The 26,899-nt window shown below is 44.7% G+C and overlaps 2 protein-coding genes and 1 long non-coding RNA gene across 3 annotated transcripts in view; 2 read left to right on the forward strand and 1 right to left on the reverse strand.

Annotated features, from left to right (window-relative positions):
- Window positions 1-2,420: 2,420 nt before the first annotated feature.
- LOC139568042 (zinc finger protein 180-like) lies at window positions 2,421-8,242 on the reverse strand. The gene is made up of 3 exons (XM_071389736.1): window positions 8,114-8,242; window positions 5,463-5,625; window positions 2,421-4,392 (listed from the first exon to the last, which is right to left on the reverse strand). Exons 1-3 carry the CDS (start codon window positions 8,120-8,122, stop codon window positions 3,338-3,340), a joined length of 1,227 nt encoding a protein of 408 aa, XP_071245837.1. The 5' UTR covers window positions 8,123-8,242; the 3' UTR covers window positions 2,421-3,337.
- LOC139568047 (uncharacterized) lies at window positions 5,144-5,664 on the forward strand. The gene is made up of 2 exons (XR_011673493.1): window positions 5,144-5,374; window positions 5,511-5,664. It is a non-coding gene; the product is annotated as an uncharacterized lncRNA (long non-coding RNA).
- Window positions 8,243-14,359: 6,117 nt separating the features above from the next.
- pcyt2 (phosphate cytidylyltransferase 2, ethanolamine) overlaps window positions 14,360-26,899 on the forward strand; it is a 35,477-nt gene continuing 22,937 nt past the window's right edge. Inside the window, exons 1-8 of the mRNA XM_071389738.1 lie at window positions 14,360-14,688; window positions 22,975-23,063; window positions 23,230-23,278; window positions 23,468-23,580; window positions 23,938-24,092; window positions 24,357-24,398; window positions 25,208-25,346; window positions 26,341-26,423. Of these exons, the coding sequence (XP_071245839.1) occupies window positions 14,567-14,688; window positions 22,975-23,063; window positions 23,230-23,278; window positions 23,468-23,580; window positions 23,938-24,092; window positions 24,357-24,398; window positions 25,208-25,346; window positions 26,341-26,423 (792 nt within the window). The 5' untranslated portion in view covers window positions 14,360-14,566. The remainder of the gene's footprint in view (window positions 14,689-22,974; window positions 23,064-23,229; window positions 23,279-23,467; window positions 23,581-23,937; window positions 24,093-24,356; window positions 24,399-25,207; window positions 25,347-26,340; window positions 26,424-26,899) is intronic.

Consider the following 26,899-nt stretch of genomic DNA (forward strand, 5'->3'; position numbering starts at 1 on the left):
ATGTTGTTTACTAAATGTTACTGTAACTTCTGTTGTTCCTGCCTTGTTTTTAATAGAAAGACACTCAGGTGGAAGTTTCTCATAGGTACAGGTCTGGGATCAGCCTCCCCGCCACAATCATAACCTTAACAGTTAGTGGGAGGAATGACCCGGGATCAGCGTTTAGGAGCAACTTCTCCATACACCTAGAAAGGCAAGGATGAGCACTGAGTGATCATGATTACTACCATCATTGCAATGCTGCAGTTTTACACTGTGAAGCCTTGTGGCAAGTCTCTACTTTGCAATATGTATAACCCTTTTGTTTCAGAGTTACTGTGAAGTCAGTCCAAAGGCCAGCAGATGGCGATATTGAGTAGTTTCATCTTGCTGTCCAAAGGAAATGTATGCAACCGTGGACGGGTTCGTACATAAAACATTCTCCATTCAGGCTGCAAATGTGTCAATTTCCTCCTTAACTGGATTTAATGGCGAGGAGGGAAAACATTTAGAAAATATGCATACTTTAGTTATGAAACACCATTTTCCTCTATCGTAGAGTAGTTAATGCTAGTCCTTGATTTTATGTATTGTGTTTAGCCAATCATGTTGTAGCAGTCTGTTCTTTTTTAATTGTATTGGCTGATTGCATCCAACTGAGGTGCATACACCACAACCTACTGTACTCCCTTGACACATTGATAAAAAAAGAGATACTTAAGATGGTGGTGGGGGGGGGGGGGATTGCACTAGCAGCTAACCCTACACCCATTAAAACTTCACCACTATACCAACTAACCCTACACCCATTAAAACCTCACCACTATACCAACTAACCCTACACCCATTAAAACCTCACCACTGTACCAACTAACCCTACACCCATTAAAACATCACCACTATACCAACTAACCCTACACCCATTACAACATCACCACTATACCAACTAACCCTACACCCATTAAAACCTCACCACTGTTCCACTACAGCACCAGTCTGTTTGTTTCCCCCCTAGTCTGATAGTTTTCAAAATAAAACATCTGATTGACTGAACGTGATACACAGCATCCGGGACTAGCATTGGCTACTCTAGCATGGTGGTGGGAAATGGTGTTTCAGAAAGTACAGTTTCCCTGTGGTTTGTTTTCTTCTGCCTTCTCGCCATTAAATCAAGTTAATGTGGCCGACAGCAACAACTGGGGGAGAAGGCAAACTCCACCTAACTAATTTCAATGTTTGGAATCACAAGTTTGTGATATTAGTTAAACTTCCCCTTTTATATGGAGGAAATCTACAACTTTGCAGCCTGAATGAAGAATGTTTTATGTACGAACCGGTCCATGGGGATATGACTGTATAGCGGGGATAAGCATTTCACTGTAAAGTATACACCTGTTGTATTGGCGTATGTGCCCAATAACATTTAATATGAGTGTATGTCCGGCTGCATGCATTCCCTTTGGATGATAAGATGAAACGACTCAATATCACCATTTGCCGGCCTTTGGGCAACTGTGAAGTATACATTGTCCACCCCTTGACTGTTTATGTAATGTTACGATAATTTAAAAAAGTGCCGTTGAATCTATTCAAACTTTGCCTGTTGTATTGTTTTCTCTCTCAAACATATTGGTTGACAGGAAAGTGTTTTTGTACTTTGTTTACACACTAATCGCGTAGATGTATCGGAAATGTATAGGATGCGTTCGTAAATTCGCTCTGGCTATTTACTCTGATTTCAGAGCACTCTCGTCTGAGTTTTGCCAGAGCGCAGAATAACTGATGAATTTACTAAAGCTCAACACCCGTTGAATATGTCTGGTGTCAGTAAACGTCGGCAAAAAAGGGTAATTAAATTGATGCCAGCAGCACAGTTACAATCACCAACCATCTGGATAAAACAGCCTAACCAGCTCTGCTAGGGCGAGTAAAATGGTCAGAGTGAGGGTTTCTCTCATTTGTGTCTGGAAGTAGCTAGCCAGTTAGCTTGAGTGCTTAATTGCCGTTGTGAGGTTAAAACGCTCGGATCAACCCTTCTTTAAATATATGTATATAAAAAAAACATGTACACCGCGAAAGGATTTGAATGTATGAATGCCCAGAGCGCACTCTGGCACTCCAGACGGAAGTCACATGCAGGAATCAATGTTAATAATGAATGATGTAAATCATGCTTATATGACTTGTTTGTGCAGCAGTATATAAGGACTGAGAGGGAACGCCCTTGTCAGAGTTTTCATCAAGCTTGGGTTGAGTTTGTGAACCTCTCCGGTCCTGATAATAAAGATTGATTCATTTACATTGATTTTGACTCCTTACTGGTGAATTTCCACAACAATCTTTTAGGAGCAAACAAATTATACAAGAGGTCTATGCTCCTTGTAAAAGTATTATTATTATAGATTTTAAAAACATATAATTCATGTGATAAGTAGACGTTGTTTTGCAGATAATGGATTTAATTTATTGATCTATTGAATACATGAATAGTGTTGGATTCTAGCTTGAAATGTAACTATTCATGTTACCAGACTGGACCTTATTGATTACTTTGCATGTAGAAGGAATGTATATGTCGGGGTCAATGGAGGGTGGATAGGAACTAAGTGTATGGAAAGTTACTGAGTGAGACAAGGGGGAGTGCAGAAGGTTTACACTCTGTCAACACATGTTATTGTTAAATATCACAGCTCCTAAGGAGGGAGGCAAAGGGCAACAGTCTGGTCTCAGTCACTGATAAAGTAAGACAGCCGTGGATTAGGGACGAGCGAGGAATCCGTCCCGAGGTCAGGCCAGATGAAGTGAAAAGGAACAGTCCTATTTCACACACATATACTTCCACGCCCACGAAGGTTCGAGCATCAGGCAGGGCCATGACTACACCAGTGAGGAACCAATTAAGTTCCTGCCTAGCAACAGAGTTTTATTGGCTGTCTAGATGTGCAACAAGTTGACACCTCGCCTAGTAGGAAGGTATAAATATATGTGCTTCTATAATCATGTCTTTGTCTTTGCAGCTGTATAACCCGGTGGGTGAATAAAGTTGATTTGAGCTTTTTCTAATTGTCTGAGTTTTTACTCTGTTTGTTCAGAACTTAACAATACACACCTAGTATTGTTGAAACATTATTCAACATTATACAGTTATTTAATGGATAATAGGAGTTAAATAAGATACAGCTCTGAACACCTCCTCCCCACCACACACACACAACACTCCTACTCCAAGACACTGGATACATATGGACCCAGAGCTGCATATTATGCTACACAGGTTACCATGGTAATCAGACTTAGTAAACTGTTAGAGAATGGGAGATGGATGACTCTTTACAAGGTGTTTCTATTGAACCTTTATTTAGGGATCTGGAACCGGTGCCAGAGAGGAAAGGGCTTTCTGGTGTTTTTTCAGTGACTCTGAATGAGCAAAGCTCTTTCCACATAGACAAGAGTAAGGTTTCTCTCCAGTGTGTGTGAACTGGTGTTTAGTCAGGTTGAAATCTCGAGCAAAACTCTTCCCACACTGATCACAGCTATATGGCTTCTCTCCTGTGTGTATACGTTGGTGTATAGTCAGGTGTCCTGAATTCCTTAAGCTCTTCCCACACTGATCACAGTGGTAAGGCTTCTCTCCTGTGTGTATGCGTTGGTGTGTAGTCAGGGTCCCTGATTGATTGAAGCTCTTCCCACACTGATCACAGTGGTAAGGCTTCTCTCCTGTGTGTATGCGTTGGTGTGTAGTCAGTTGTCCTGACGTCCTGAAACTCTTCCCACACTGATCACACCTATAAAGCTTCTCTCCTGTGTGTATGCGTTGGTGTATAGTCAGGGCTCCTGACTGATTGAAGCTCTTCCCACACTGATCACAGCTATAAGGCTTCTCTCCAGTGTGTATGCGCTGGTGTGTAGTCAGGTCTCCTGATACAGCAAATCTCTTCCCACACTGATCACAGCTATAAGGCTTCTCTCCTGTGTGTATTCGTTGGTGTGTAGTCAGGTGTCGTGATTGTTTGAAGCTCTTCCCACACTGATCACAGCTATAAGGCTTCTCTCCAGTGTGTATTCGTTGGTGTGTAGTCAGGATTCCTGATACAACAAATCTCTTCCCACACTGATCACAGCTATAAGGCTTCTCTCCAGTGTGTATGTGCTGGTGTGTAGTCAGGATTCCTGATACAGCAAATCTCTTCCCACACTGATCACAGCTATAAGGCTTCTCTCCTGTGTGTATTCGTTGGTGTGTAGTCAGGTGTCGTGATTGTTTGAAGCTCTTCCCACACTGATCACAGCTATTGAGACGTTCTGATCTGGAGAGACTCTTCTGGAGAGACGTCTTGTCAGCATCCCATTGTTGTTTAGACTCCCCAGATGATAAGCCCCTCCCACTGAGAGAGCAACTGTTTGGGCTGTACCCTGTGAAACAAAGATATTGAATAGCATGGACATCTGAAATCAGGGTACCGGACGGGACTTTAATAAATGCAGAAAATTGCCAATCAAAATAAACATATTTTTGAGAAGTGTATTTGATTCAGAATTCAAACATATAAAGTTTGTATGTGAAAACTCATCTGTCCCTCATTTTAAGGTCAACCCTGTTACATAAACCCAACTCTTTTTTTAATATGGTGAAACTATTCCTCAAAAAATAAAAATCCAAAAGAAACATTGAACATCTAATAGTCAAATCAGAGTAAAAGCTGGTGAGCTGGTTCTACTCTTTTTTTCAATTTACTGCTGTTTTGTGGTGGAGAACTGAGGAAGTCAACCCTTTTACATGCTAGAAATGTTTTTGTTGTTGTGAAGATTGCATTCAATTGCCGCTCCCTGTTGCACATAACTAGCTTCCATTCCCCCTGTCACAAGCGGTTTTATGGCTGATTTAAAGGACTATTTTACACATATAATCCAGTGGTTTTGTTGTTTTCACTAGTCCCCTGTTACATTCAACCATGTCACTTTATTTGGCACATAGGCACTTTGTATAGTAATATTTGTATTCAAAATGTCTTGAGATGGGAAAACATGTTTTTTATTAAGTTGAACATGTGCTCTTTATGACAGAATGTTAACATTAGGTGAAATATATATTTTGGACCAAGTTACACTTTTAAAAATGGGCGGAACTACACAGATATTTTCATCAATATATCATGAATCAATTAATGACTAAAGTGCATAAAGATGGCAGAATTCTGATATGACGTCATTGTTTTAGAACTATCCAGTTTTGAAACTACGGTGCTCGACATTGTCTACTTTTACGAGTTTTCAAATTGCCAGCGTCTTGAAACTAAAATTGAGATCATGTTTACTGTGCTAATGACCATACCAAAGAAAAAGAAAAAGCGAGCAATATGAAAAACAGTGAACGTAGGAAAACCAGGAAGTTGTGGTAAGTACCTGCGGGCCGCCATCTTTATGCACCTCCGCTATCGTTTCAGAAGCAGACTGTAGTCTAATCGACACAACATGGTTCTTACTTAATGAAATCAAATCTCCATCTTCCTTATCTTCTTCTCCTCTCTCAGTTCCACTCTGTCCCGGTGCTTTCCTGCAGTCGACCAGAACCAGCAGTAAAGCGGTACCAGGAGGCGTTTGACCCGGGGACTCCGGGAGGGTGGAGGGGAACGTGCTAGCTTTGTCCTGTTGGCCACAATAAATATCAAACAGTTTATCATTAAACCAAATATTGTATTATTTTAGTCTACACCTCTGATGGATTTGGGAACATCCCTAGAATATCTCATTTTTCCTCAAATGTTCAATCGTTCACTACTTCCCACTAATCGAATAGTATTGGGTTGGTGGAGGCATGGGCTAGTCAGAGTTTCCACCATATTTACTATACCAGTAATTTCCTTTCAAAACAGAGAGGAAGAGGCGACTTGTGGCTTATTTGATCGAATATACGTTTCGTAATGATTAAGTTGTTACGAGTGTACTGATAAAAGTAGGACACGTGACATGTCAGCAACTTTGAGAGAAAAAAACTACTAGTGCCAGGTCGACATTAGTTACCATAGCCACAAAGTCATCAACTTTATTATTTGACCCCGCTGGTAATCTATGAACGTTTGAACATCTTGAGGAACAATCTGGCCTTAATGGCCATGTACTCTTATATTCTCCACCCGGCTCACCCAGAAGAAGACTGGCCACCCCTCAGAGCCTGGTTCCTCCCTAGGTTTCTTCCTAGGTTCCTGCCTTTCTATGGAGTTTTTCCTAGCCTTCGTGCTTCTACATCTGCATTGCTTGCTTTTGGGAGTTTTAGGCTGGGTTTCTGTACAGGGAACTTTGTGACATCGGCTGATGTAAAACGGGCTATAAATACATAAACACGATTGATTGATCGATTGAAAAACCACGCCTATTTAAACAATTTATCGTCTTAAAATGTAATATTAAACCTAACCTTAACCACACTGCTAACCTTATGCCTGATCCTAACCTTAAACTCAAAAAAGCTAATTTTTGTTTCCATGAATTTCTACGATATAAATGTTTTACTTTGTGGCTGTGATAACGACTGCCTGCCATTTGTGAAGACACTTCTTTTCATTACATATCAGAAGACAATCGCTGGCAACTCATTATTGGGTTAATTTACAGGAACGTGGGGTGTCTCACCCCACAAAAGGGGAGCTACAGAAAAGTTGGGAGCATGAACGTGGACAGAATAAAAGCTTTGGATGGGTGGGTGATGACCAGGAGAGGCAGATGGGAATGTATGTCAGGGACTTTAGCCCCACGGTAACTATCCCTGTGAGTCCACCATGGCTACTTCCACCTCCAGTAGTTGATTTACAAGTGTTGGAGAGAGTACAGAAAGACAGGGAGGGGGTTGATACATGCAACTACTTTAAAAGGCGACTGGAAACTGTAAATCAGTATTTTTTACCCATATATACAGATGGATCAAAGACCCAAGGACAGGTCAGACTGGATCAGCCTTTGTTGAACAGGAGAGTGGGGTGGCTGTCAGGAGAAGTATTACAGACCAACTGGCTGTGTACATGGCAGAGTTGATGGCCATACTGTTGGCCTTGCAGTGGGTGGAGGAAGTCAAGCCAGACAGAGTAGCTATATGTTCTGACTCGTGTGCTGTGTTGATGAGTCTGCAGTCATTTAGCTCACATAGCAGACAAGGCCTGCTCTATGCCCGGGTGAGACAGATGGATGTCCATATAAGCTTTGCTTGGGTCCCGGCCCATGTGGGGGTGGAAGGGAATGAGGAAGTAGATGTGCTTGCTAAACAGACCCTTAGGAGACAGGAGGTGGAGGTGCCAATGAGAAAAGCAGAGGCTAAGGGAATGATATGGGCAGTAGTGGTGCAGAGATGGCAGGAGCAGTGGAACAGTGACAATAAGGGCAGCCATCTATTCATTGTTTACATTTTAGTCATTTAGCAGAAACTCTTATCAGAGTGACTTACACAAACAATTAGGGTTAAGTTGCTCAGAGGCACAGACAGATTTTTCACCTAGTCGGCTCGGGTTACTGGCCCAATGCTCTAAACTGCTAGGTTACCTGCCGCCCCCATTCCAGGTACAGAGTAAATTAGGATGGTAGGAATGGACAGAAGAGAGGAGGCTTTCCTTACAAGGCTAAGAGTAGGGCACAGCCAGCTGAATAAGTTATTACATGTGATAGGAAATCATTCAACAGGAAGATGTGATTACTGCCAGGAAACAGAGACAGTGGAGAATGTACTGATACAGTGTGGGAAGTATGGTCGGGAAAGAGAGAGACTGATACTGTATGAGGGAGAAAGGGGTACAAGAATTGAGTTTGATAAGCATACTGAGTTGAACATCGTTAGATACAGTCGCAAATATGTATCTTTTTTTCATATAATGAATAATCTGACCTTCAAGTAAGTGGAGGTGAACAAGTGTACACTTTGGGAGGAAGGAGAGATGCTTAAGTAATAGGCGTAGATTCCTACGCATGATAAAGTAGTACGCTACTTTGCCGAAGGAAAAAACAATCCCAACAAGTTTTACCGTCATGTTTTTTGTCCAGCCGTTTAAACTGAACACAGCAATGTGGAGGATCAAATATGATGAAAACTAGTCCTAGACATTTTATACAACACAGCAGACCTACACTGTTTAAAGGAAACCAGACTTACCGGATTCATCGTGGAAGCTATTGTTTCTTACTAAAGAAAATACATGTGTAGGCTACAGCGCAGTTAATATGTTGTCACGGTGTTCAGATAAGGTTTGAGGGGTTTCCGGCCGCAAGAGAATTCCAGTCTCGATGTTGCAACTGATGTAACCATAGACCAGAGCAATCAAACAGCTATTTAAATATCTAAGCTCAATTACTTTATGACAACATAGCGTCTCACATCTCATGTACGGTAACTTACTTCAGAATGTTCTTGGATAATATTTCACCAATCTATAAAAGTCGAGTAAAGTCAAGAAAACGTTCAACAACACCCCTTTCACTAAGAATACTGTTTTCTGCTATCGTCTACTTTTACCTGGCAGCAACTTGGAACCGTGTTTCATTTGAGTCCAGATGTTCTCAGGGCTGTTGTTGCATCTCCCTCCCTGCAGCCTAGAAACATAGACAACAAACACACTTTATAACTGGTGAAAAACTACACCCGATACTTAAATTAAGCAGGAAACAACACTTATTATAACAGACGTGTAGCACTGTAAGACACGTGTTTCTCTGTTGTTGTTTTAAACCTGTTTTATTCTCAGGACCATGACTATAACACAGAGTATTGGGACACAGGGTAACAACATATCCTGGTCTCTATTCTCAGGACCAGGACTACAACATTGAGTATTGGGATCCAGGCCAACAACATATCCTGGTCTCTTCTACATAATACTAAACACAAAAAATGAAGAAAAAAAAAATGAATATGCAATCAGCAATGTAAACAAAACAAAAAACATGAAACCACATTCCAGATGTATGTTTTACTATGACATTTACATGCAAGCATTCGTTCTGCGTAAAAAGTAGAATGCTAATTTCCAGAGTGAAGAGAGAGAAGTTTGGTAGGGGAGACCTTACTGGCCGTGAGAAAACAGAAGAGTGGTGAGGTCTGTGGTTGACATGACCTATAAGTGCTGATGGGCAGAGCTGGCTTCCTGCCCCATGATGCCTCTCCCTAACAACCAACACATCATTCGCTTCACAATAAAAATGTGTGAACATCTTTCTGGAGCACACTTAATATACAATAAGGAAAGTTGAAAGATATCCATATTTAAATCATTGCAACAACATTTGACCACACTAATAGGCCTGTGGCTTCTGTACTTCCATATGTCCCATTAGTTACACTAAAACCTGGTCAAGGGATTTACAATAAATATGTGAACATCTTGTGACGGGAATTGTTACGTTTGAAGATAGCCTTGAATTGTACACTGCATCTCCTCTCCCTCTATCTTGTGTTTGAGTTAAATTGATTTTGACTCCTTACTGGTGAATTTCCACAACAATCTTTTAGGGGCAAACAAATAATACAAGAGGTCTATGCTCCTTGTAAAACATATTTTTATTATTATTATAGATTTTAATACGCCCACGAAGGTTCGAGCATCAGGCAGGGCCATGACTACACCAGTGAGGAACCAATTAAGTTCCTGCCTAGCTACAGAGTTTTATTGGCTGTCTAGATGTGCAACAAGTTGACACCTCGCCTAGTAGGAAGGTATAAATATATGTGCTTCTATAATCACGTCTTTGTCTTTGCAGCTGTATAACCCAGTGGGTGAATAAAGTTGGTTTGAGCTTTTTCTAATTGTCTGAGTTTTACTCTGTTTGTTCAGAACTTAACAATACACACCTAGTATTGTTGAAACATTATTCAACATTATACAGTTATTTAATGGATAATAGGAGTTAAATAAGATACAGCTCTGAACACCTCCTCCCCACCACACACACACAACACTCCTACTCCAAGACACTTGATACATATGGATCCAGAGCTGCATATTATGCTACACAGGTTACCATGGTAATCAGACATAAACTGTTAGAGAATGGGAGATGAATGACTCTTCACAAGATGTTTTCTATTGAAACTTTATTTAGGGATCTGAAACCAGTGCCAGAGAGGAGGGAGATGAAAGAAAACATGTTTGTGCTTTCTGGTGTGTTATCAGTGACCCTGAATGAGCAAAGCTCTTTCCACATAGACAGGAGTAAGGTTTCTCTCCAGTGTATGTGAGCTGGTGTTTAGTCAGAGTGAAATCTTGAGCAAAACTCTTCCCACACTGATCACAGCTATACGGCTTCTCTCCTGTGTGTATGCGTTGGTGTGTAGTCAGGGCTCCTTAATGACTGAAGCTCTTCCCACACTGATCACAGCTATACGGCTTCTCTCCTGTGTGTATGCGTTGGTGTGTAGTCAGGGCTCCTGAATGACTGAAGCTCTTCGCACACTGATCACAGCTATATGGCTTCTCTCCTGTGTGTATGCGTTGGTGTGTAGTCAGGGCTCCTGATTGTTTGAAGCATTTATATGATTTCTCTGATGAGATTTTAAGGTTTTAGATGCAGCGAAACCCTTCCCACACTGAGAGCAGTGGTACGGTTTCTCTCTGGTGTAAATCCCTCTGTTTAGTAAAATTCTTCCCACAGTCAGAGCAGCAGTGGTGAGGTTTCTTCGCTATACCTCTCTGCTGGTGTTTCTTGAGGTGTCCTGATCTGGATAGACTCTTCTCTTTCTTGTCAGCATCATGATGTTGTTGAGGCTCCACAGATGATAAGCCCCTCCCACTAAGAGAGCAACGGTTAGGGATGTTCCCTGTGAAACAAAGACATTGAATAGTTAGGTTTTGCAAATATGGGTCCATAAACAGATGGGTCCTTCCATGAAATGAATGCCTTTGTGTCCCTTTGATATTTTTTCTTTCGAAATTGTGCACCAATATTCAATTTTAAATCTCTGTTATATTTAATAAAGTACCCTTTAATACAGAACACATGGAGAATTAGATTAATCAGATGTTTAATATGAAGAAAGACTTGGTAAAGTGACACGATGCAGCATTTAGGTCCTTCTGTCAACCCTGTGTAACTTCTAGAAAGATTATTACCCACCTAATACAGAGTTTGGTTTTTCAATTGAATGGTGCTTTTATGTAGTTTCATAGGAGTGGTGTTTTGTGTTTGTTACATACACAGCACCTTACTAACTTTCCTCAGGTTTTCCGTCGTCGATGCCATCCTATTACAGTACAGCACATTCATGGCATTAGTATCTGTCATTGGATGGTGTTATTGTCAGGCATTTGGTTTTACAATAATGGAAGTGGGAATTTAGGGTCCCAAATGGCAACCTATTGTCTATGGGTCCTGGTCTAAAGTAGAGCACTACATGCTGAAGGGGGTATATTTGGGATGGAATCTCAGTGTTAAATGTTGTGTTTTCTTGGTGCTACACATCGGTGTTCTCCCCAAATAATAGAAGAGGCCCTGCGCCACCTTGTGGACTGGCTACGCCACTATGTAAACACTTAAAAAAAACGTTATTTGTTTTCATAAACCAGGTTTCTATCCAACCTAGACAAGGTGGGATCTTTTTGTGTCTGTAAAATTAACTACGCAAGAAATGTCAGTGGAAACGCTTTTATGCACAAATATTGATATAATAGCAGTCATATCAAAGTAAACTTAGCCACGCGATGACATGTTGTGTGGTCCTCTCACTAAGACTCGTTGGGAAACCATGCAGGTTATTAGGCTACAGATTAAATAAATTCACACTTCACAGGGAGGCCAGGAATGACCCAGGATCAGCGTTTAGGAGCAACTTCTCCCTACACCTAGAAAGGCAATGATGAGCACTGAGTGATCATGATTACTACCATCATTGCAATGCTGCAGTTTTACACTGTGAAGCCTTGTGGCAAGTCTCTATTTTGCAATATGTATAACCCTTTTGTTTCAGAGTTACTGTGAACTCAGTCCAAAGGCCAGCAGATGGCGATATTGAGTAGTTTCATCTTGCCATCCAAAGGAAATGTATGCAGCCGTGTCCCCCGTGGACGGGTTCGTACATAAAACATTCTCCATTCAGGCTGCAAAGGTGTAAATTCCTCCTTAACTGGATTTAATGGCGAGAAGGAGGGAAAACATTTAGAAATATTCATACTTTAGTTATGAAACACAATTTTACTCCATCGTAGAGTAGTTAATGCTAGTCCTTGATGTTATGTATTGCGTTTAGCCAATCATGTTGCAGCAGTCTGTTCTTTTTTAATTGTATTGGCTGATTGCATCCAACTGAGGTGCATACACCACAACCTACTGTACTCCCTTGATACATTGATACAAAAAGAGAGACTTAAGATGGTGGTGGTGGGGGGGATTGCACTAGCAGCTAACCCTACACCCATTAAAACCTCACCACTATACCAACTAACCCTAAACACACTTAAATCTCACCACTATACCAGCTAGCCCTACACCCATTAAAACCTCACCACTATACCAACTAACCCTACACCCATTAAAACCTCACCACTATACCAACTAACCCTACACCCATTAAAACCTCACCACTATACCAACTAACCCTAAACACACTTAAATCTCACCACTATACCAGCTAACCCTAAACCCAATTAAACCTCACCACTATACCAACTAACCCTACACCCATTAAAACCTCACCACTATACCAACTAACCCTACACCCATTAAAACCTCACCACTATACCAACTAACCATACACCCATTAAAACCTCACCACTATACCAACTAACCCTACACCCATTAAAACCTCACCACTATACCAACTAACCCTACACCCATTAAAACCTCACCACTATACCAACTAACCCTACACCCATTAAAACCTCACCACTATACCAACTAACCCTACACCCATTAAAATCTCACCACTATACCAACTAACCCTACACCCATTAAAACCTCACCACTATACCAACTAACCCTACACCCATTAAAACCTCACCACTATACCAACTAACCCTACACCCATTAAAATCTCACCACTATACCAACTTTGGCTACTCTAGCATGGTGGTGGAAAATGGTGTTTCAGAAAGTACACACAGTTTCCCTGTTGTTGTTTTCTTCTGCCTTCTCGCCATTAAATCAAGTTAAAGGGGAAGTTAACCTAAAAGCCCACATTTCCCACGTGATTCCATACATTGAAACGTTAGGTGTTAGGTGGAGTTCTCCTCTCCCTACAGTGTCGAACTGGAGAGCTGCTCAAATGAGTCATGTGACATGTCTGTGTGCGCAGCTCCATTGTCAGCAATTGAGAAAACCGTGAATTGTGGACAAATTACTAATTTTATTTAAAGGGTATGGCCAGATTAGCTATTTTAATCAAAAATACTATATGTTTTAAATCAGGAAATGTGTACTTTCCACCTAAAACAATTGCGATTATTTTATATTATTATTGCATGTGGCCGACTGCAACAACAGGGAGAGAGAGGGAGAAGGCACATTCCACCTAACTAATTTCAATGTATGGAATCACTTAGGAAGTTTGGGATTTTAGGTAAACTTCCCCGTTTATATGGAGGAAATCTACAACTTCGCAGCCTGAATGGAGAATGTTTTATCTACGAACCGGTCCATGGGGATATTAGTGTATAGCGGGGATAAGCATTTCACTGTAGTCTACACCTGTTGTATTGGCCCAATAACGTTTGATTTGATATGAGTAAAACGACTCAATATCGCCATTTGCAGGCCTTTGGGCTACTGTGAAGTATACATTGTCCACCCCTTGACTGTTTTTGTACTGTTACTATAATTTAAAGTTCCACTGAATATATTGAAACTTTTTTAATTTTTTTGTGTCTCAAACAAATTGGTTGTCAGGAAAGTGTTCTGGTACTTTGTTTACACACTAATCGCGTTGATTTATCGGAAATGTATAGGATGCGTTCGTAAATTCGCTCTGGCTATTTACTCTATTTCAGAGCACTCTCGTCTGAGTTTTGCCAGAGCGCAGAATAACTGATGAATTTACTAAAGCTCAACACCCGTTGAATATGGCTGGTGTCAATAAACGTCGGCAAAAAAGGGTAATTAAATTGTTGCCAGCAGCACAGTTACAATCACCAACCATCAGGATAAAACAGCCTAACCAGCTCTGCTAGGGCGAGTAAAATGGTCAGTGTGAGGTGTTCTCTCATTTGTGTCTGGAAGTAGCTAGCAAGCTAGCCAGTTAGCTTGGGCGCTTGACTGCCGTTGTGGAGTCTAAACGCTCGGATCAACCCTACTCCGCGAAACGCTTTGTGTTTAAGAACGCCCTGAGCGCACCCTGGCACTCGAGATTGAATTCACGAACACACCCAAAATCTACGTTGTGCGGGTTTCCGTAATCACGTGATATGAGTTTTTACGCAACCCAGCATGGCCGCTACCTAGGAGTAGTCATGGTTCGATCATGACGCGATTTCCACGCAAAAGGAGGCGTTGTCCAACCGGCGGGTTCATTCTTACATTAAACCGGGGAATGAGATCGCACGACCCGTCCTTTTAACTTTACTTTGACGGAATTATTTTATTATTGTGTGGTTTTAGCTCAGAGTTTTAATATTATTTTATCAACATGATCAAGAACGGTCACCACACATCGAATGAGCAGGGGATAGAGAGCGGTGCTACGCAGGGAGACTTGGCTTGCAGCCCAGAGAAGAGGAAACGCTCTGTCCGGGTGTGGTGTGATGGGTGGTAAGTCGTGTAGCTACGCCTACTATCCAGCTAGCTCGTTATATTAGCTACATGTACAACGTTGCCTAGCTGCGAAAAGGGTTTATATCATTTTCGGTGGTCTGTTGTGTGCATAGTAACCTCAGTAATTTAAGTAGCTAGGTAACGTTAGCTAGGCTAGTAACTAACTCTTAGCGTAGCTCTACCAACAATGTAACATTTTGGTTGATCAACTGTTGATTATAACCACTGAGCTAGATATAACGGCACATCGTTACACCCAGCTTCAGCACAAACTGGCTAACTAGGTATTTTTGCTACTTTGTAAACATGAATTTGAGTGCTGCCTGGCCAAACAAAAGTGTCTACTAATGTGATTATTTTGTGATTTCAATCACAAATGCTCCTAAAGTCAGAACTATAGTACCTACTAGCTAGCTATACTGTTTCAGTTGCTACCTTTCTGAGAGAGGGGCTGTGAATGTGATCACAGCCTGCCAGTGTCGACAAACAGCCAGTACGAACGGAATGATCTCAGCTAGACTTAAGTTTCTGTGCACATGGTTTGCTAAATGTGGTTTAGGTAGGATGTTACGTAACCTTAGCTGTCACTATGATGTATGGATATTTGGGCGGCAGGTGGTAGCCTAGTGGTTAGGGTGTTGGATCGAATCCCTGAGCTAACAAGGTGAACATCAGTCGTTCTGCCTCTGAACAAGGCAGTTATCCCACTGTTCCCCGGTTCTCCTTTGCACCCCAGTATCTCTACTTGCACATTCATCTTCTGCACATCTACCATTCCAGTGTTTAATTGCTGTATTGTAATTACTTCGCCACTATGGCCTATTTATTGCCTTACCTCCCTTATCTTACCTCATTTGCACTCACGATATATATATTTTTCTAATGTATTATTGACTGTATGTTTGTTTATTCCATGTGTAACGCTGTTGTTGTATGTGTCGAACTGCTTTGCTTTATCTTGGCCAGGTCGCAGTTGGAAATGAGAACTTGTTCTCAACTAGCCTACCTGGTGAAATAAAAGTAAATAAAAAGCCCGTCATTGTAAATTAGAATTTGTCCTTTAACTGACTTTCCTAGCTAAATAAAGCTTACGGAAAAAATACATATTTAAAAAAAATATTGGAAATAGCTTGGTACAGTGCAGTTGCTGACTTGCTGCTAGCTAACAATTAGCCTGGTCCCAAATCGGTTTGTGCGTTTGCCTGAGGAATTGCATTGTTATTGTCAAGCTAAACATGACAATTCCTTGAGGAGTTGGTAATGGAGCAGAAACAGACTGGCACCAGTCTAGTTTTCTACAGCCATAGACAATATCAGTTCTAGCTATGTGTATGGCTATAGCCTTTCTCATATACAGCTGGCCTGTACAGTAGTTGGCTGGCAACGGTTGGTAGGCCGGAAGAACGGTTATTCATTTGTTGATTGATCTGAAAGTCACTGTTTTAGCTGCTTAGATATCAATTTCATGCTATAGAAAGGTATACAGACTAGCGCAAACTAATACCTGTTATTACTGTTATTACCCAACTGTATTTTACTAACTGTAAACATGATGACGAGCCCAGTGGGGCTAAGGCTATACATGGCAGCACTACTGTATGTTGCAACGTTTGTTTTGTTGTCAGAGGACAATGTGCAGAGTGATATAGCTAGCTACCCAATCCGGTTGGCAAGGAAGTACAAAGTCCACCCTTATCAGTTGACCATAGCGTCACATCTCCTAGTGTGCGACATGTTTGTTTACATTTACGTCATTTAGCAGACCATTTTACCACATTGATGTTTGTTTCCCAAACAAAAACGTTGTTTACTTTCAGCAGTAGCTTGGTATTAGGTCAAGTCAACACCTGTTTTATTCGGCGCATGGGATAAATAACATTTGATTTGATTAGTAGCTAATAGGCCTTTATTCAAGTTTGTAGAATACATTAATGCCTGATAAGGCTCCTTCCTGGGTGACGTTTCCCCTACAGATCTAGGATCATCTCCCCAATCCTAACCTTAACCTTAATGGGGGAAATGCCCAAATGACCCAAGATCAGCGTCTACTCTCGGGGCACCTTCTTCCTCCCTTGATAAGGATGAGGTAGAAGCTCTGTGATCGATGCTGCTGTCTGCCAGGTGGAGAATGACCGGCAGTAACCTTTGTCTCACTATGGATTAGAGAGGAGTCAGGAGAGTAAGTCATTATCCAAGGCCAATAACACGCTCCGATGCCCTTGCTCTGGCTTGGTTCATACTTTACCTGGGTTATATTCATTAACTCAACTTGTCCCATAAAGAAATGCGCTTGTTTTGTTGCAATCCGTTACGGTGTGCACTAAATCAATAGGAAATACCACCCTGGCTTACTATCACTGATTCAACATGGCTGGATAGGGGAAAGTAAAGGATTCTACTACTTAGCTTTCACCTATTAACAGACACCAGATCAGTGATTAGGCTCTTTCAAAGAAGAAGAGGGAGGAGGAAGGAAGCATTCTGAGCGTACTCAAACAGGGCTAGTGTCTCACTCCCGCTCATCCACCCCACCTAGTACCTACAGCCTGCATTGTGCTCATCCACCCCACCTAGTACCTACAGCCTGCATTGTGCTCATCCACCCCACCTAGTACCTACAGCCTGCATTGTGCTCATCCACACCACCTAGTACCTACAGCCTGCATTGTGCTCATCCACCCCACCTAGTACCTACAGCCTGCATTGTGCTCATCCACCCCACCTAGTACCTACAGCCTGCATTGTGCTCATCCACCCCACCTAGTACCTACAGCCTGCATTGTGCTCATCCACCCCACCTAGGACCTACAGCCTGCATTGTGCTCATCCACCCCACCTAGTACCTACAGCCTGCATTGTGCTCATCCACCCCACCTAGTACCTACAGCCTGCATTGTGCTCATCCACCCCACCTAGTACCTACAGCCTGCATTGTGCTCATCCACACCACCTAGTACCTACAGCCTGCATTGTGCTCATCCACCCCACCTAGTACCTACAGCCTGCATTGTGCTCATCCACACCACCTAGTACCTACAGCCTGCATTGTGCTCATCCACACCACCTAGTACCTACAGCCTGCATTGTGCTCATCCACCCCACCTAGTACCTACAGCCTGCATTGTGCTCATCCACCCCACCTAGTACCTACAGCCTGCATTGTGCTCATCCACCCCACCTAGTACCTACAGCCTGCATTGTGCTCATCCACCCCACCTAGTACCTACAGCCTGCATTGTGCTCATCCACCCCACCTAGTACCTACAGCCTGCATTGTGCTCATCCACCCCACCTAGTACCTACAGCCTGCATTGTGCTCATCCACACCACCTAGTACCTACAGCCTGCATTGTGCTCATCCACACCACCTAGTACCTACAGCCTGCATTGTGCTCATCCACCCCACCTAGTACCTACAGCCTGCATTGTGCTCATCCACCCCACCTAGTACCTACAGCCTGCATTGTGCTCATCCACCCCACCTAGTACCTACAGCCTGCATTGTGCTCATCCACCCCACCTAGTACCTACAGCCTGCATTGTGCTCATCCACCCCACCTAGTACCTACAGCCTGCATTGTGCTCATCCACCCCACCTAGTACCTACAGCCTGCATTGTGCTCATCCACCCCACCTAGTACCTACAGCCTGCATTGTCCTCATCCACCCCACCTAGTACCTACAGCCTGCATTGTCCTCATCCACCCCACCTAGTACCTACAGCCTGCATTGTGCTCATCCACCCCACCTAGTACCTACAGCCTGCATTGTGCTCATCCACCCCACCTAGTACCTACAGCCTGCATTGTGCTCATCCACCCCACCTAGTACTTACAGCCTGCATTGTGCTCATCCACCCCACCTAGTACCTACAGCCTGCATTGTGCTCATCCACCCCACCTAGTACCTACAGCCTGCATTGTGCTCATCCACCCCACCTAGTACCTACAGCCTGCATTGTGCTCATCATGGGATGTGTCCAAAACGGCAGCCTATATTGTGCACTTCTTTTGACCAAGGGGCACCTCTTTTGACCAAGGGGCACCTCTTTTGATAAGAGCCCTATAGTGCACTTACTGTAATACTAAATAGCCTATTGTGGGCAGTGTCCCAAACGGAAGCCTATTCCCTTTATAGTGCACTATTTTTGCCCAGGGCCCATAAGGCTCTTGTTAAATGTAGTGCGCCGTGTAGGGTACAGAGTACCATTTGGGTCGCTGACGTGGTCTTGCTGAGTTTACTTGAGGCGAGAGCCGACTGACTCCCACCTCCCCGTTCTCACCTTGTGACTGGTGGTGGCATAGCTATAAACACTGCTCTCACACAGACACTCTGCCCTCGTGGTACCCAGACAGACAGCTAGTTTGTGATAGCTTGTTTTGACATGGCGGTCCAGAATAGTGGGTATAAATAACTAACCAACCGTCTGTCTGTGTACACAGCGGTTAGGTATAAATAGCTAACCAACATAGTGAACATGTTGTCCAGTGACAGATACAGCATACGGGTGGCAGAGGGGTCTTTTAGGGGGTGGCAGAGGGGTCTTGTTGGGGTCTTTTAGGGTTGTAGCAGGGGGGTCTTTTAGGGGGTGGCAGAGGGGTCTTGTTGGGGTCTTTTAGGGTTGTAGCGGGGGGGTCTTTCAGGGGGTAGGAGAGGGGTCTTGTTGGGGTCTTTTAGGGTTGTAGCAGGGGGGTCTTTTAGGGGGTAGCAGGGGGGTCTTTTAGGGGGTAGCAGAAGGGTCTTTTAGTAAACCAAACAGAGAGGGGGGAGAGGGAAAGAAAGTGGGCGAGAGCAAGAGATGAGTGATAAGAGTACATCAAAATAAAACAGAAGCACTCAGTGTAATTTGTTACAGCGTACTATGTCCCAAATGGCACCCTATTTCCTACAGCCTACAGAGTGCACTCAGAATGATTTCTCTACATGGTGGAATGAATTCCGCTCCTCCGCTCTCTCCACTGGCTTCCAGTTGAAGCTCGCATCCGCTACAAGACCATGGTGCTTGCCTACGGAGCTGTGAGGGGAACGGCACCTCCGTACCTTCAGGCTCTGATCAGGCCCTACACCCAAACAAGGGCACTGCGTTCATCCACCTCTGGCCTGCTCGCCTCCCTACCTCTGAGGAAGTACAGTTCCCGCTCAGCCCAGTCAAAACTGTTCGCTGCTCTGGCACCCCAATGGTGGAACAAACTCCCTCACGACGCCAGGTCAGCGGAGTCAATCACCACCTTCCGGAGACACCTGAAACCCCACCTCTTTAAGGAATACCTAGGATAGGATAAAGTAATCCTTCTAACCCCCCCCCTCCCCCTTAAAAGAGTTAGATGCACTATTGTAAAGTGGTTGTTCCACTGGATATCATAAGGTGAATGCACCAATTTGTAAGTCGCTCTGGATAAGAGCGTCTGCTAAATGACTTAAATGTAAATGTAATTAGAGAGAGTGGCTGTTTGGCCAAAACCCAGCAAGTTATGTGGACAGGACAGACCTATCAGAGGGAGGCTCTCTGTACTATAGTGGCCTATCAGGCAGGCTCTCTGTACTATACGGACCTATCAGGCAGGCTCTCGGTACTATACTATAGTGGCCTATCAGAGGCAGGCTCTCTGTACTATAGTGGCCTATCAGAGGCAGGCTCTCTGTACTATAGTGGCCTATCAGAGGCAGGCTCTCTGTACTATAGTGGCCTATCAGAGGCAGGCTCTCTGTACTATAGTGGCAGTATAAAGGAGAGTTGTTGGGAGTCTCCAGTTGGTATGCCTGTCTCCTGGTCTTAGCCTAGGGATACTGTCTGTCGTCTTGGTTACACCTCAGGGATAATTCCCATGGTAATCCTGGGGTTAATTACAGAGAGGAATCAGTACTTACACACATTACAGAGAGAGGATGACACGCATACTGCCAGATCCACACATTACAGAGAGAGGATGACACGCATACTGCCAGATCCACACATTACAGAGAGAGGATGACACGCATACTGCCAGATCCACACATTACAGAGAGAGGATGACACGCATACTGCCAGATCCACACATTACAGAGAGAGGATGACACGCATACTGCCAGATCCACACATTACAGAGAGAGGATGACACGCATACTGCCAGATCCACACATTACAGAGAGAGGATGACACGCATACTGCCAGATCCACACATTACAGAGAGAGGATGACACGCATACTGCCAGATCCACACATTACAGAGAGAGGATGACACGCATACTGCCAGATCCACACATTACAGAGAGAGGATGACACGCATACTGCCAGATCCACACATTACAGAGAGAGGATGACACGCATACTGCCAGATCCACACATTACAGAGAGAGGATGACACGCATACTGCCAGATCCACACATTACAGAGAGAGGATGACACGCATACTGCCAGATCCACACATTACAGAGAGAGGATGACACGCATACTGCCAGATCCACACATTACAGAGAGAGGATGACACGCATACTGCCAGATCCACACATTACAGAGAGAGGATGACACGCATACTGCCAGATCCACACATTACAGAGAGAGGATGACACGCATACTGCCAGATCCACACATTACAGAGAGAGGATGACACGCATACTGCCAGATCCACACATTACAGAGAGAGGATGACACGCATACTGCCAGATCCACACATTACAGAGAGAGGATGACACGCATACTGCCAGATCCACACATTACAGAGAGAGGATGACACGCATACTGCCAGATCCACACATTACAGAGAGAGGATGACACGCATACTGCCAGATCCACACATTACAGAGAGAGGATGACACGCATACTGCCAGATCCACACATTACAGAGAGAGGATGACACGCATACTGCCAGATCCACACATTACAGAGAGAGGATGACACGCATACTGCCAGATCCACACATTACAGAGAGAGGATGACACGCATACTGCCAGATCCACACATTACAGAGAGAGGATTTTTTATTTATTTATTTATTTAACCGTTATTTTACCAGGTAAGTTGACTGAGAACACGTTCTCATTTGCAGCAACGACCTGGGGAATAGTTACAGGGGAGAGGAGGGGGATGAATGAGCCAATTGTAAACTGGGGATTATTAGGTGACCGTGATGGTTGAGGGCCAGATTGGGAATTTAGCCAGGACACCGGGGTTAACACCCCTACTCTTACGATAAGTGCCATGGGATCTTTAATGACCTCAGAGAGTCAGGACACCCGTTTAACGTCCCATCCGAAAGACAGCACCCTACACAGAGCAGTGTCCCCAATCACTGCCCTGGGGCATTGGGATCTTTGTTTAGACCAGAGGAAAGAGTGCCTCCTACTGGCCCTCCAACACCACTTCCAGCAGCACCTGGTCTCCCATCCAGGGACTGACCAGGACCAACCCTGCTTAGCTTCAGAAGCAAGCCAGCAGTGGTATGCAGGGTGGTATGCTGCTGGATGACACACATACTGCCAGATCCACACATTACAGAGAGAGGATGACACACATACTGCCAGATCCACACATTACAGAGAGAGGATGACACACATACTGCCAGATCCACACATTACAGAGAGAGGATGACACACATACTGCCAGATCCACACATTACAGAGAGAGGATGACACACATACTGCCAGATCCACACATTGTACTCTCCTCAGGCTGAATCCTAACTTGAGAAATGTAACTTGTTGGGTTTTGTGTAAATCCTACCATGGCTGGTAATCATGTGATGGTAGGACAGAAGGAGGACAGAGCAGGCTGTAGGGTTGTGTGGGGTGATGGGTCTGCTGTGTGGTAGGACAGAAGGAGGACAGAGCAGGCTGTAGGGTTGTGTGGGGTGATGGGTCTGCTGTGTGGGAGGACAGAAGGAGGACAGAGCAGGCTGTAGGGTTGTGTGGGGTGATGGGTCTGCTGTGTGGTAGGACAGAAGGAGGACGGAGGAGGCTGTAGGGTTGTGTGGGGTGATGGGTCTGCTGTGTGGTAGGACAGAAGGAGGACGGAGGAGGCTGTAGGGTTGTGTGGGGTGATGGGTCTGCTGTGTGGTAGGACAGAAGGAGGACGGAGGAGGCTGTAGGGTTGTGTGGGGTGATGGGTCTGCTGTGTGGGAGGACAGAGGTTCCTCCATATCTATTCCATTAGAGGTGTCTGCAGGCATCTATCTATCTCTGGATACAGATATCAAGTATAGAGCAGCTACTCATTAAAACACTATCCCCTCCATTAGACCAGCTCAGTTATATGCACACTGTCTGTCCCACGTTAATGACATCATGCTCTCTCTCCCTGTCCTGTAGTTATGACATGGTGCACTACGGCCACTCCAACCAGCTGAGACAGGCTAAGGCCATGGGAGATTACCTCATCGTTGGAGTACATACAGATGGTGAACACACACACGGACACACACACACACACACACACACACACACACACACACACACACACGTATTAATCATCAGTATCTCATTCTCTGTTTCTTCACTTGTCTCTCTGTTCCCCTCTCGACAACACTACAGTAATATACAGTCATTTCCCTTCTCTCCCTCCAGAAGAGATCTCGAAGCACAAGGGTCCTCCTGTCTTCACCCAGGCAGAGAGGTAAGAAAATCACTGCATTTCATTTTCATGTAAATGGACAATAAAGTTTTGGTATGGTATGTAAATGGACAATAAAGTTTTGGTATGGTATGTAAATGGACAATAAAGTTGTGGAATGGTATGTAAATGGACAATAAAGTTTTGGTATGGTATGTAAATGGACAATAAAGTTTTGGTATGGTGTTGTAGGTATAAGATGGTGCGGGCTATCAAGTGGGTGGATGAGATCGTAGAGGGTGCTCCCTATGTCACCACCCTGGACACGCTGGACAAATACAACAGTGACTTCTGCATCCACGGAGGTAAGGGGGGCGGGAGGTAAGGGGAGCGGGAGGTAAGGGGAGCGGGAGGTAAGGGGGGCGGGAGGTAAGGGGAGCGGGAGGTAAGGGGGGCGGGAGGTAAGGGGAGCGGGAGGTAAGGGGAGCGGGAGGTAAGGGGGGCGGGAGGTAAGGGGGCCTGACTGAGACCGATTTGTAACTTTTTTTAAAGGAGAACAGGGACTCGTCCTCCTTCCATATTTCTGTGTTTATTTAGACAGTTGAGAATGTACATTCCAGGCTACAGTGGTACAGTGGTACAGTGGCAGAACAGTGTCAGAGGTGGGATTCCATCATGTTGGGATGATGTCAGAAAACTAACCACCAGTTGTCCTACCTTAGATGACATCACTCTGACGGTGGACGGTAAGGACACGTATGCGGAGGTGAAGAGAGAGGGCCGGTACCGGGAGTGTAGACGCACCCAGGGGGTCTCCACCACAGACCTGGTGGGCCGCATGCTGCTCATGACTAAAACCCACCACAGTAATAACATTGTGAGTACCACACACAGAGTGCACACTGACCCCAGTCACCGTAGTGTGTGTGCTTACAGCAGGGGAGGCCGCTGAGGGGAGGACAGTTCATAATAAAGGTTGGAACGGAGCAGAATGCTATTAAACACATTCCATTGATTCTGCTCCAGCCCATCCTCCCCAATAAAGGTGCCACCAACCTCCTGTGGCTTACACTGTTGTAATCGCAGAAATCACACAGGACTGACCTCAAGAAAACCTCTCTCTTCCTCTGTCGGTTTACAGGACAACTCAGACTACCAGCAGCACACGGACAACTTTGGGAAGGTAAATATTACTATTCAAATATATTCTGAAGAGGAAGTGGAGATGACAAAACTCTTTTTTGTGGATTATTCTGAACACAAGGGGGCGCAATTCCACTGCTCAGTACAACCATGGTGTGCTGTACATCTCAGTGAAAATAGTACCGTAGTGTATTCAGATGGAATGTTCAGAAAGTTAAGTCCGATTTTATTTTTTAACAAAACGTCTCTTTGGAACACCCACGTGAGCCTGCTTTCTGAGGAGTTACTTCCTCAGCTTTCCAACTACTATGAGATGGCTGGGTTTCTGAGGAGTTACTTCCTCAGGCTTTCCAACTACTATGAGATGGCTGGGTTTCTGAGGAGTTACTTCCTCAGGCTTTCCAACTACTATGAGATGGCTGGGTTTCTGAGGAGTTACTTCCTCAGGCTTTCCAACTACTATGAGATGGCTGGGTTTCTGAGGAGTTACTTCCTCAGGCTTTCCAACTACTATGAGATGGCTGGGTTTCTGAGGAGTTACTTCCTCAGGCTTTCCAACTACTATGAGATGGCTGGGTTTCTGAGGAGTTACTTCCTCAGGCTTTCCAACTACTATGAGATGGCTGGGTTTCTGAGGAGTTACTTCCTCAGGTTTCCAACTACTATGAGATGGCTGGGTTTCTGAGGTTAGGGTTTAGAACTGGCCCTTCCCCTCTCTCTCCTCCCCTCCATGTTCTCCCCAGGGTCCTAAGGGCCACAGTCTATGGACAGGAGTTGGGATAGGTTTATATTAGGTTTGTGTTAGGTTAGGTTAGGGGTTATGACTATAATAGTGTCTTGTCTCCCCAGGGTCCTAAGGGCCACAGTCCATGGACAGGAGTGTCCCAGTTCCTCCAGACTTCCCAGAAGATCATCCAGTTTGCCTCAGGACAGGAGGCCCAACCTGGGGACACCATCATCTATGTAGCCGGGGCCTTCGACCTCTTCCGTATCCTTATGTACCGCTGTGTCTGTGAGAGAGACCGAGACAAAGGGTGGTTGTGTGTCTGTGAGAGAGACCGAGACAAAGGGTGGTTGTGTGTCTGTGAGAGAGACCGAGACAAAGGGTGGTTGTGTGTCTGTGAGAGAGACCGAGACAAAGGGTGGTTGTGTGTCTGTGAGAGAGACCGAGACAAAGGGTGGTTGTGTGTCTGTGAGAGAGACCGAGACAAAGGGTGGTTGTGTGTCTGTGAGAGAGACCGAGACAAAGGGTGGTTGTGTGTCTGTGAGAGACCGAGACAAAGGGTGGTTGTGTGTCTGTGAGAGAGACTGAGGCAAAGGGTGGTTGTGTGTCTGTGAGAGACCGAGACAAAGGGTGGTTGTGTGTCTGAGAGAGACCCAGACAAAGGGTGGTTGTGTGTCTGTGAGAGACCGAGACAAAGGGTGGTTGTGTGTCTGTGAGAGAGACAGAGGCAAAGGGTGGTTGTGTGTCTGTGAGAGAGACCGAGACAAAGGGTTGTTTTTGTGTCTGTGAGAGAGTCCGAGACAAAGGGTTGTTTTTGTGTCTGTGAGAGAGACAGAGACAAAGGGTGGTTGTGTGTCTGTGAGAGAGACCGAGGCAAAGGGTGGTTGTGTGTCTGTGAGAGAGACCGAGACAAAGGGTGGTTGTGTGTCTGTGAGAGAGACCGAGACAAAGGGTGGTTGTGTGTCTGTGAGAGAGACCGAGACAAAGGGTGGTTGTGTGTCTGTGAGAGAGACCGAGACAAAGGGTGGTTGTGTGTCTGTGAGAGAGACCGAGAAAGGGTGGTTGTGTGTCTGTGAGAGACCGAGACAAAGGGTGGTTGTGTGTCTGTGAGAGAGACCGAGACAAAGGGTGGTTGTGTGTCTGTGAGAGAGACAAAGGGTGGTTGTGTGTCTGTGAGAGAGACAGAGACAGGGTGGTTGTCTCTCTCTGTGTGTGTGTGTGTGTGTGTGTGATTACCTTAACCACTCCTCCCCATCAGACATTGGTCATGTTGACTTCCTGGAGACGGTCTACAAACAGGCTGAGAGGCCTTACGTCATCGTGGGACTGCACTTTGACCAGGTATGTACACACACTTAAACAAACACACACACATGTTCAGAAAATGCTGACCCCATCAGATTCAGGCAACATTTGCACAGGCAACATTTGCACTGAGCTAAAGGGTAGAGCTGCCGCTTTCAAGGTGCGGGATTCTAACCCGGAAGCTTACAAGAAATCCTGCTATGTCCTCCGACGAACCATCAAACAGGCCAAGCGCCAATACAGGGCTAAGATTGAATTGTGCTACACCGGCTCCGACACTCGTCTTATGTGGCAGGGCCTGCAAACTATTACAGACTACAAAGGGAAGCTCAGCCGCGAGCTGCCCAGTGACACGAGCCTACCAGACGAGCTAAATCACTTCTATGCTCGCGTCGAGGCAAGTAACACTGAGGCATGCATGAGAGCATCAGCTGTTCCGGAAGACTGTGTGATCACGTCAACATACACAAGGCTGCGGGGCCAGACTGATTACCAGGACGTGTGCTCCGGGC

Source organism: Salvelinus alpinus, chromosome 2 (assembly GCF_045679555.1).
Source record: "Salvelinus alpinus chromosome 2, SLU_Salpinus.1, whole genome shotgun sequence".
NCBI lineage: Eukaryota > Metazoa > Chordata > Actinopteri > Salmoniformes > Salmonidae > Salvelinus > Salvelinus alpinus.

Coding starts and splice junctions, on each gene's coding strand:
- LOC139568042 (XM_071389736.1), bottom strand. Junction 4,393..5,462: donor TGGAGATTTGATTTCATTAA/GTAAGAACCATG, acceptor TTTGTTTCACAG/GGTACAGCCCAAACAGTTGC.